This window comes from Coffea arabica, chromosome 6c (genome assembly GCF_036785885.1).
Source record: "Coffea arabica cultivar ET-39 chromosome 6c, Coffea Arabica ET-39 HiFi, whole genome shotgun sequence".
Taxonomy (NCBI): domain Eukaryota; kingdom Viridiplantae; phylum Streptophyta; class Magnoliopsida; order Gentianales; family Rubiaceae; genus Coffea; species Coffea arabica.
In genome coordinates, this window is record NC_092320.1 from 60,993,250 (window position 1) to 61,005,327 (window position 12,078).

General features: G+C 35.0%; 2 protein-coding genes across 2 annotated transcripts; both read left to right on the top strand.

Moving 5' to 3' along the window:
* Nucleotides 1–1,313: 1,313 nt before the first annotated feature.
* LOC113694312 (cysteine-rich repeat secretory protein 55-like) lies at nucleotides 1,314–2,360 on the top strand. Its single transcript, XM_027213229.2, has one exon. It carries the CDS (start codon nucleotides 1,356–1,358, stop codon nucleotides 2,112–2,114), a length of 759 nt encoding a protein of 252 aa, XP_027069030.1. The 5' UTR covers nucleotides 1,314–1,355; the 3' UTR covers nucleotides 2,115–2,360.
* An 8,178-nt stretch (nucleotides 2,361–10,538) lies between these two features.
* LOC113694302 (cysteine-rich repeat secretory protein 55-like) lies at nucleotides 10,539–11,523 on the top strand. Its single transcript, XM_027213220.2, has one exon. The coding sequence runs from the start codon at nucleotides 10,564–10,566 to the stop codon at nucleotides 11,320–11,322; it is 759 nt and encodes a 252-aa protein (XP_027069021.1). The 5' UTR covers nucleotides 10,539–10,563; the 3' UTR covers nucleotides 11,323–11,523.
* The last annotated feature ends 555 nt before the right edge of the window (nucleotides 11,524–12,078 follow it).

Below are 12,078 nucleotides of genomic sequence, written 5' to 3' on the forward strand. Positions count from 1 at the left end.
TAATGATTTTAGGGGTGAAAAAATAACATAACAAGTGTCCTAGCATAATAAAAATAAAATAAGCAAACACATTGACCCTACTTCCCCCTCTAGGTTTTAATATTATAGTTTAAACCTTTGTTAATATTTATAAATTCTCTTTGCTACTTCTAAAGCTTAAGAAAAGGTTTGAAGCCGCAAATTTATAAATTCTTGTCTAGAATGGGTTTGTAAATAACCATGTTTACATATGAAGACAAATCGAGTTCTATCTTTTTGAGCTTTCATTTGTTTATTAATGTCTGTTGGCAAATGTAGTCAGACATATTAGGATAGGACTTGGAGATTGAAGTCTTTAATTAGAAAGCGCAATGGTAAGTGAGGGGTATATTGAAATTACACAGCCCTTCTCTTTGGATTTGCTAGAGCATGATACCGGTTGCAGATTTTCTTGACTTGCTAGTTGATTTTTTGTTGGATATAATGCTAGTTTTTTTTTTTTTTTTTGATAGGATTTCCAGAAGATTGAATAATTTACTTTGACTAGCAAGTCAAGAAAATTTGCTGTCTGTACCATGCCACTTGAACGAAAACAATGCTTGTGTCAGATTTGGCTGTGGGGGGCATTGCTCGTCCTGTCTAATTCTTCTAATTGGTCTGCTATCATCCCTAGAAGCGTGTGGACTTTGCAGGAGCGTGCCAACCCTCTCTTTTGTATTAAGATTCGATTCGATTAGATCAAAATTCGATTTGGCTCAATTTATTTGGATCCATAGTCTCCAGTATTTTAACTGTATAATTATTATTTTTTTCATAGACAGAAGAAACACACGCATGCTTAATTTAACACAAACGCAAAGGTAACACTGAACACACCGATCCAAATGAGCAATCTAAGGTGGAATCCATGAGAAACATCCATCTAGATAATTGGTGACAGAAGGATGCTCCCATGGACCTTAAACCCAAGATAAAGACCCCGCGATCTTTCGATGTTAAACGGTATAATTATTATGCTGGATTTATTTTTTGCCAGGCAAGAACCCCATATGTTCTGTGGACCAAGCAGAAGCGTGTGGACCAAGCAGAATGTGCCAGCCCCTATCTTTTGTTGGATGTAATAAATATTACTCCAATTGCTTCTTTTAGATAGGAAGGATATTTACTCCAATTGCTTCTTTTAGATAGGAAGGATAGGAAGGATTTCCAAAAGATTGAATAGTTTACTTTGACCTCAAGAAAAATCTGCAACTAGTGTCATGTTCCAGCTAATCTAGCAATAGGGACGCGCGCGCACATTATTATTTTCTCCTATAAATTGGATAGCATTTAGAAAGCAAGTACAACTGCAAATCGCTGATAACTAAGATCAGTACATGATGGCTTTGTTTCGCCTTGTTCTCTTGCTGTTCCTCAGCAGCTGCACTGCAGTACTTGCAGATTTTCTCTTTGATATTAATGCTGTTAGCGTTTATAGCTGCAGTGAAAATTCAACAATATCAACCCCTCAAATGTCAGCAAACATTGATAGCTTGGTGGCTGATCTAGCATCAAGCGCTTCTCAGAATCGTTTCAGTGTTGCCACTTATGGCAAAGGTACAGACCAAGTTTACGGCTTGGGACAATGCAGAAGAGACTTGAATGGTAAAGATTGCACAGCCTGCCTTCATAATACAACACAAACCATTCGCACATATTGTGCAAACCGGGCTGATGTCTGGATGTGGTATAATGATACCTGCTATCTAAGGTTTACCGAGAACAAATTCTATGGAATAGTCGATCCATCTACCTTTACCAACTTCTTCCTAGGTGATCATCCACAACATCCCACTGCTTTCAAGAAACAGCTAGATGCACTTATAAGTAAGGTCAGCTCGGAGGCTATTGTGCCTGCAAATGAAGCGGTTGGCAAGGGAAGCAGTTTCAGCGCCGCATCTAATGCTACTATTTATGCCTTGGCCCAGTGCACCAGGGATTTGTCCCAACATTCTTGCAACGAGTGTCTGAACACAGTCACTGGCAACTTACTCAAATTCTGCAAAAACGAGAAAACTGTAGGATGTCGAGTTGCATCTACCGGCTGCTATGTTCATTATGAAACATATCAGTTTTACTATCCTCTTGATTTGTGAGAGCCCTTGTCAGTGTAACAAGAAATAAAATTCCTCCAGAGTTCACTAAACCTTGAACTAAAGGTTGATGCCAAAGAGGAGTCAAATCAAGAAATTGTATTCTGTACCGTATTCTTCACATCTCTCTGTATCTCTTATTTGATTTACTACGTGTGATTTACATGTCTGCAAATAAATGGAAAGATTATATTAAGGCAAACACTAACTAAAGTACGTAAGACCTTATTTTTTTCCCTTTTGGGAGAATTGAAAGTTACAAATTTCGTGGATTTCTCGTTTGCCATGTATAAAATCTCTCTTTATTCTATTTCTTTTTCAAAGCAAACCTATAAAGTTTACTCCCAAAAGCAGTGTTTTGAAATCCGGTTTGAATCGGCTGGTTCGACCAGTCAGACCGTAAATCGATCATGACTCCAATTCGATTCATACTTTAAGTTGATTGGACTTAAGAATCGGTGAGAATTATGTAAACCGTGCAAACCGTTCGTATCGAAATGAACCATTGAACCGGCAAATTTTTTATTTTTTATTTTTGCCTAATAAACTAAAAAGAAAAGTGAATAGATTCTTATTAACTCCAAAGACTAGTCACTAAGTACCACACTCACTAACTCCCTTCTCATCTTTTTCTTCTTATCGAATTTTCATCTCTACTTTCTAGTTTCCTGATTTCATCTAGCCTCTAAGTTTTTTAATTTTTTAAAACAAATTTGCAATCTTTAACCCCCTAAGGCATGGTTTAAATTCACAATGTCTAATTCTTAAAGACATGAATTTTATTTAATTTCAGAATATTGTAGTATTCTTGGGTAGGATTTAAGATTATATTTTAGTAGATACAATTGAGATGAAAGTTATTTGTTTAAACTTATAATTTCAAAAATTTATTTGTGAAAGTTGATATTCTTTGAAAATATTAAACTTTTTGTCAAACAAAGTCTCAAATTAGTCCATTGAAAATCTTATTTTGCACATATATATATATATATATATATATAATTTATTTTTAAAAAATTCATTGAACTGGTAATGAACTGATCCGACTAATTGAATTGCAATCCGAATATTTCAGCGATTCAATTAATGGTTTGACTTTCAAATCATTGTCCAAAGAAGGTCAGTGAGAGACTTAGAAAGTCCAAAGTCGAAACAAAGAAAATTGGATTCATCTTGCGCAAGCCCAACTGTATTTAAATTGGGTTTGTTGCACGTGATATTTGTCCAATTTGTTGTGGCCATTATTAATCCAAAGTAAGTCCAAAAGGCTTTCACTAGCCTATTTTAAGGCCCATCTGGCGTGTGCTGCCTGGAATTTCGGCGCTTTTGTTCTTGCAGGCAAATACACGGGATGAAAAAGGAAATGAACCTCATTTTTTTTTAAATCTGGTGTTGCCCAGTGCACCAGACGAATCTTTTATACCTTGCAAATTTTCGCAAGAAATGATTAAGCATGTTTTTCATCCGATGCTTTGAAATGATTAAGCATCTTATAAACTCTAGGAGGGAAAAGACGTAAGTGAAAAGTCTCGAATTCGAGTCTTATAATTTATATATATTTTTTAAAAAATTTTTTAAAAAAGTTCAAGTAAAAAAGAATAAATTTTATAAAATCTTCGGCCTCATACATTATTCTGCTTCTCAAAATTTTCCTTCTCCTCCTCTCTTACCAAAATGTAGAAATCGCCCCTAATTTCCTCATAACAAAATAATCTCCCTTTGCACCTGTGCTAGCCATTTTTTCATGGGTTTTCTGATTAACCTCCTCTTACTAGAAAATTATCTTAATTACCCATTTTACTCTCCTTAAAGGCAAACATACCTATCTTATAATGCCACTGTTTGTGCCGTTTTCAACAAATGGAAAAAAAAGAAAAGAAAAAAAGAAATAATGAAAAAGAAAAATAATAAATTGTAAAATCCATTCCACATTAACAAATGCACTATGACTTTCATTAAAACCCATTATCATTGATCACGATACCGATAGTGATAATGATTGTAGAATTTGAACCCAACGGCTCCTTATTTAAAATTGTACTGGTCGGAGATTCTTAGTATTGGAAAATCAAACACGTTGGAAAATACTTTGTAGTTTGGCGTTGAATTTGCCATGAGAACTCTTCAGGTTAGCTGTGACGACTGGAAAATTCGCTCATATTTTTTTAAAATTTTTTCTTATTTTGATTAAATTTTTTTATAATATCTTTACTACTTATTTACTCTCTCAATAGTTGTAAGAAATAATCGAATTAAGAGTTTTGTCATTAATTTTATAGTTAGGGCAAATTAGGGTTTTCGCGTATTTTGTTAGTGTGATTAATTGGTGAGATTTGTGTACTAAATTTGGTGGATAAAAGTGAGTATTAGGTAAGGGAAAATGTGTGATTAGAGGTGCTAATAATAAGGTAGTGAATTATAAGTTAAACGTTAGTACGTGCGAGTTAAATAAAATCGACTTGAACCGACGTGTACCGTTTGCTACCAAATGAGTACACCACTTGAATATTATTTTATTACCTTACTCATCTTGGTTTTATTTCAGCTAATTACCCCTAAAATATTCTATAAAACAGCCACCATTTTTTACCAAAAGAAAAGGAAGAAAGAAAAAAAACAAAAGGACCAATGGTGGCTTGACAAGTGTTGGGCAACCAAGTTTGACCAACAAATTTCCTATTTTCTTAGCTTTGTTTTGGACCAAAATTCCTGCACTTTTTTCTTCATCTTAGCCGTGAGTTTGGAGAGGGAAAAGAGAGGAGAGAAAACTCCATTTCCACCATAACAACCTTGCTTGAATCTTGAGAAAAGTAAAGTGAAACCTGAATCCACTCCGATTAATCTTTGGAAAAGTTTCGAGGTGAGTTTGGTGGAACTTTTGGGATGAAGAAAGTTCTTGTATCATAACTTATTTTGGGGGTTTTGAGGTATTATACTGGAACCTCTCTTGTTTCTTGCTTATTTTGCAATTTAAGCAAAACATGGCTTGATTGCGATGGATTGTATGGAAGATTTCATAGTTTGGCTTATTAGCTTATAATTTTTAGTTAGGGTTTGAAATTTTCAGTTGTGATTATTGTTGTTTATCTAGTATATGATGTTGATGAGCTTGGATAGGGACTTGGGGTAGTGATTCAAGACATGAATGTTATTTTAAGCATTTAATCATCAAATTCCAGCAAGTGTAGTAGAATCTGCCCTGCTACTGACCTGTATGTTCGTCCATGTTAGAGGCCGAATCAGGTCTTGGTCAAAACATGAAAGGTGTAGGGAATGGAGTTAGCTAGCTGCCTGTAAAATTTCAACTCAATCGGAGCACTGTATCATGTTAAATGACTAAAATATCCTTGACTGCCAAAAGCCCTATTTCACAGGCAGTTTTCTGTTTTCTCTGAAATTGCACATTTTGACCCTGAAAATGCACGAACTGGGTGGTGATGTCTTCATAAGAATTGTAGATCTCTGTCTTAGCTTCAAAACTCCATAAAGTGTACCCCAATCCGATAAGCGTATCTTCAGTTGTGACCAAACCGCCAAAAGACATCAAACCTGCTGTTTAGCCATTTGTCTTGAAAATTGGTTTCCAACTTTGATTTTTATAGTTGCATTGCTAGAATTGTCTTGTAATTGGATGACATTGAACCTAGTTGAAAGGCTATTGTATTAAGATTGTTTATGTGTGAAGTTGGGCTAAATTGAGGAAAAATAATGAAGTCATAAATGACTGGAAAATAGCTAAATACAAAGGGCATGTTGCCAAAATTTTCACTCGAGGGTTAGGCATGTGTACTCGTGACTTGAGCGAAGATTTGAGGACAAATTGAACTTGATTTGTGTAGGGTATTTGAGTCTACTTTCGTAGAGATATATAAGCTGGAATTTGGCCGAAACTCGTACCCTTGGAAAAAATGAAAATAGCGACCAATGGAAATACATTTTCCTCGTCTTTTTGACTCAAATGAGAATTCCAAAGTTTTAATCACTTCCTTACCAAAACTAAAAGAGTGAGTATGAGTTTTCTAGGTGTGATAAGTAATATGAATATTACCCAAATGAATTTCAGTTACTTGATTTTAGTTAAACGAAACGCTTAAGTTTTGAACCTTAGTTAATTTCAAAGCTCTTAAACGATGTTTTATCTCAGATTTGGACTCCAACAAAGGAGTTACACCTAAGCGTGATTTTGACAAACACTAAATCTTTGATGAGTACTTCCAAATACATGATTGAACTTGATATTTGATTTACCAATGTGATCGGATAAGATTTGCTTGGTTTGGTCGGGCCAGTGTGTACTTTATCACACTTGACATAACTTAACTAAACACTTGATATCTCATTCATGCTTGTACAAGTGACTTGATTTACATTGACCTGTACTTGTGTTTGTACTTGTGCTTGACTTGTAAGTGCGGAGCGACAGTATGTACCACACTTGATACGAGTGGGAGGTACCTCTCATTCCCGTCTCCGTACTTTTCTCTTGACTAAGTCGATTGGTCATCGATTATAGTGACTACTTGGGAACCCAAACCCCACTGGCTAGTTAATCGAGTTGAACCAGCAAGGGCTTGGTCGATTAGATAACGAACCATGGGTATCTAGTGTTGTCGAGTGGAGTGTTATCTCCTCGACTAATCGGTATGCTCGAATATTACCGCCAGTATTTAGTTAGTGTTCGGGTCCGGTAAGGGAAATGAATGGTGGACAGATTGGTGTTAAGCGAAGCACTATTGGATTGGTTACTTTACTTGAAAGTTGACGGAGTGCCAACTAATACTTGATCAAGCTCTGGTGAAGCAACGGGAAATTGGGTTCTGAGAGCCATCTGTATCCTTATACCTTGATTGTTATTCGTAGTGTTATTGTTACTTTTAGAAAAGAATTTTACACTCGCTCATTTTGAGATTTGCTACTTGAACTGTTATTGCTCACTTTTAAGACTTGTTATACTCACTACTTTGCTACTTTGATACGTGAACTTTTAAATAATGGTCAACTTGCTATTTGAAATCTCACTGGGCTTTTAGCTCATTCCACACCATTTGTTTTTCTTACAGGGCGTACGAGCGAGCCGTGAGACTGGTACAGGCTAGCGTAGTCTAGTTTTTTTTTGAAATTTTGTAATTGTACTCGCACTATCGCTCGATTAGGGTTGAATGTATTTAGAACTCCAATCTTTTGATGTATTTGGGGTTGTATGGATGTTTGAGATAGAAATGAATGTATTTGTACTTTCCAAACTTGGTAACTGTTATTTTCTTTATTCTTGAGGTTGTACCCTATTTTAGTTGAAGTGAGTGAGTGAGTCCTGCGAGAGTTGGGCAGGCGGTCCGCTAAATCTTGAGGTACGCCCTAGGGGGAGGTGGGATCGTCACATTAGCTTTGATCTCACTTAGTACATTACAATTTGCCTATCCATGTCCCTTAGTACTTGCCCCCAAGACATTTAAGTCTTGGTAAGGTGGGAGGTCAAGGGCTCAATTCTTGCCTCCCACCAAAATTTGTCACAATATGTGGCGGTTTTAGTTGACTTTCATCGATGGAGTCTATACTCATATCGAGTCCCCTCGCCCTTCCCCTAGATTAGGTTACATTAGGTTATAGAAATTCTATTGTTGCGACAAAAAAAAAAAGTCCCTTAGTACCTAGTTGCTGTTGTTTTCTGACGTGCTCCTTTTTTTTGGTACCTAGTATGAATTTGTTCATAATTGCACTAATATTGTTCTACTTCATATCTTCACCATGCACTTTTGTCAGAATCATATATGCTGATCCTAATGCCCCTCTAGTTTTGATATTATAGTTTGAATCTTTATAAGTATAAATAAATTCTCTTTGCTACTTCAAAAATAAGACACTCCAATTTAATCTGTCTTTTTGCATTCCATCTTTAGTTTTTGTTTCAATTTAAAATTCCTGATTAGTCATAATCTAATCTAATTTCTAAATCATACAAGATACTACTATTGATACTAAAATAAAGTGCTCTTAAAAATGGAATCTTTGTTGTTTGTGCTTTGTGTTATATTCGGTCCAAAAACAAAAGAATAAAAGAAAATAAAGAGAAAGGAGAACATCAATTATCTCTAACAATGAATTTTCAAACAAAAAAATTGAATAGTTATGCAAAAAAAATTTATATATGGTGAATGATTTACATTCCATATTAATAAAAATAACACACAAAAGAATACAAACAGTTGATCTTGAAAGATTATACATCTTTTTTTTTTTTTTTTGAAATGCTGTGCACATAACTACATATTAAGGAATTTCATTAAGACACTAACAAATTCAACTCACTTAACAGGAAAAATAATAATGATAGAACATGCAAAAAATTAAATTTTGTTTATTTTGAGTTTAGGTTATCCAACTCTCAAGGTAAAACAAAAACTGTTCATATATTTATTTCAAAATCAAACTATTTTAATTGTATTACCACGATTTGTTTGTTATGGCACAAAAAGAAAAAGGGAAAACCAGAAGAAGTAATTAGAGGTATCCATATTGTATGTACTATTCAAAATATTGATACTTTTATCAAATCATTTAGTATTTGGTCAAAAAATTGTTTCAAACTGTTGAATTTTTTTATTTCACTTGAAAGTCCATTATGGATTTTACTTTTACTTCAAAAAGACAAATTTGTACTCTAGTTTGTTAATGATTTGGGGGGGGGGGGGGGGTGGGGTGAAAGAATGACATAACAAGTGTGCTAGAATAATAAAAATAAAATAAGCTGACACATTGACACTAATGCCCCTCTAGGTTTTAATATTATAGTTTAAACCTTTATTACCATTTATACATTCTCTTTGGCTTAAGAAAAGTTTGAAGTCTCAAGTTTGCTACACAATGTAATTGTTTAGAAGGGGTTTCGCAATTGTTCAGGAGTAGAAATTTTTTCTTAAATAACCATGTTCGCATGCGAAGGCTAATCCAGTTCTATCTTTTTGAGCTTTCATTTGTTTAATTGGTGTCTGTTGGCAAATGTAGTTAGACATTAGAACTTGGAGGTTGAAGTTTTTAATTAGGACTCTTTTGTGTGTGTTAATTTGATTCGGTGTTTTAGAAAGTGCAATAGTCAATGAGGGGCATGTTAGGCATCACGAGAAAGGAAACAAACACATTTATATTATATAGGTATAGTAGATAATATATATTAACCTGTTCAATGACCCGAATCCATGAGCTTTGTACCTAACACAAGCGTGAATGAAATTACACAACCTTCTCCTTGGACTTGCTGCCTCTGTTTTGAAACTCGGACCGGACCGGCCGGTCGAACCGGGAACCGGCCAGGTAGCCGGTCCGAGTCTTATTAAAAAACCGGAAATTTAAAATTCGGTCAAAAATCAGGTTTGACCGGGAAAAAATCGATTTTTCCGGTTTAACAGTAATTTTTTTTAAAAAAAATTCAAACTTTATAATATTATGTTTTGACCCCCTAAATTGTTAAAACTTATCGATATACTTCAAATATTTGATATTTTATAAATATTGTCCTAAAATTTGATGTTATTTTTCAATTAAACTCATAATTTTAATTCTAAACTTGTTAATATTTATTAAATAATATAAATTGCTACTTAATTGTTCTAATTTCTTTATATTTTCTTGTTAAATATATTTGAAACATCAAATATATATGAATATACCTTTATTAATATCAATATATTATTAGATATTATAAATATAATATTTTAATTTTTAAATAATTTTTATTTATGACGTCATCCGGTTCGACCCCTATCGACCCCCGGTCGAACCCATTGACCCCTGACCCCTGACCTTGGCCGAGTCGCTATCCAGTCTGGTTCTGAAAACATAGCTTGCTGCAGCATAACACTGGTTGCAGATTTCTTGACTCGCTGGTTTTTTTTTTTTTTTTTGTTGGATATAAAGCTAGTTTTTTTGATAGGATAATTACTTTGATTAGCAACCATTAGCATGCCATTTGAACGAAAACCATGGTTGTGTAGGATTTGGCTGTGGGGGGTTTTTGCTTGTCTTGTTAATTCTACTAGTTGGTTTGCTATCGTCCCTAGTATTTGATATTGGTTTGCCATCGTCCCTCGTATTTGATTTGTATAATTATTATTATGGTGCTTTTGGATGGCCTGAAGCGTGTGGACCTGGCAGAAGCACGGCACCCCCCCCCCCCAACCCTGTGGACCGAGAAGAAGTGCAGCAGCCCCTCTCTTTTGCTGTGGCCCTCTCTTTTGCTGGCAGCCCCTCTCTTTTCCTGGATAATGCTAGTTGTTTCTTTTAGATAGGATTTCCAAAGGATTGAATAGTTTACTTTGACCTTGAGAAAAATCTGCAACAAGTGTCATGTTCCAGCTAATCTAGCAATAGAGACGCGCACATTATTATTTTCTCCTATAAATTGGATAGAATTTAGAAAGCAAATGCAACTGCAAATTGCGATAACTAAGATCAGTACATGATGGCTTTGTTTCGCCTTGTTCTCTTGCTATTCCTCAGCAGCTGCACTGCAGTACTTGCAGATGTTCTCTTTGATAGTGGGGTTGTTAGCGTTTATAGTTGCAGTGAAAATTCAACAATAGCAACCCCTCAAATGTCAGCCAACATCGATAGCTTGGTGGCACAACTAACATCAAGCACTTCTCAGAATCGTTTCAGTGTTGCCACTTATGGCAAAGGTACAGACCAAGTCTACGGCTTGGGACAATGCAGAAGAGACGTGAATATTAAGGATTGCGCGAGATGCCTTCGTAATGCAACACTATCCATTCGCACATTTTGTGCAAACCGGGCTGATGTCTGGATGTGGTATAATGATACCTGCACTCTAAGGTTTCACGACAGCAAATTCTTTGGAACAGTTGATCCATCTAGCTTTACCAACTACTACCTAGGTGATCATCCGCAACATCCCTCTGCTTTCAAGAAACAGCTAGATGCTCTTATAAGTAAGGTCAGCTCGGAGGCTATTGTGCCTGCAAATGAAGCGGTTGGCAAGGGAAGGAGTTTCAGTGTCGCATCTAATGCTACTATTTATGCCTTGGCCCAGTGCACCAGGGATTTATCCCAGCATTCTTGCAATGAGTGCCTGAACATAGTCACTGGCAACTTACTCAAATTCTGCAACAACGAGAAAACTGTAGGATGTCGAGTTGCATCTACCGCCTGCTATGTTCATTATGAAACATATCAGTTTTACTATCCTCTTGATTCGTGAGAGCCCTTGTCAGTGTAACAAGAAATAAAATTCCTCCAGAGTTCACTAAACCTTGAACTAAAAGGTGATGCCAAAGAGGAGTCAAATCAAGAAATTGTATTCTGTACCGTGTTAATCATTTCTCTCTGTATCTCTTACATTTGATTTACTACGTGTAATTTACATGTCTGCAAATAAATGGAGAGATTACATTAAGGTAAACACTAATAAAGTACATAAGAGTTTACATTCAAAGAAACAAAATTTCTTTTGAATTAATCTTTTATACACTGATATTGTATACACTATTATTATTGGATGCATGATAAGCCATATGAATTTAAATTTAAAATTCAAATTTTACTCATAAATCATGTATCCAACCATAATCGTGTATACACTATCAGTATATATAAGATTTACTTTTTTTTTATTCTTTTGGGAGAATTTGAAAGTTACAAATTTCGTGAATTTTTCGTTTGCCATGTATAAAGTCTCTCTTTATTCTATTTTTTTTTTCAAAGCAAACCTATAAAGTTTGGATTAATTTTTTCTACACTGACAGTGTATACACTATCAGCATTGGATGAATGATAATCATACGAAATTTAAATTTAAAATTCAACTTTTACACATATATTATGAATCAAATAGTGATAATGTATACATTATCGGTGTATATAAGATTTACTCGTAAAGTTTACTCCCACGAGAGGTCAGTCTGAGGCTTCGAAAGTCCAAAGTCCAAACAAAGAAAATTTGATTCATCTGGAACAA

Coding starts and splice junctions, on each gene's coding strand:
- LOC113694312 (XM_027213229.2), top strand. CDS start 1,356: ATGATGGCTTTGTTTCGCCTTGTTCTCTTGCTGTTCCTCAGCAGCTGC.
- LOC113694302 (XM_027213220.2), top strand. CDS start 10,564: ATGATGGCTTTGTTTCGCCTTGTTCTCTTGCTATTCCTCAGCAGCTGC.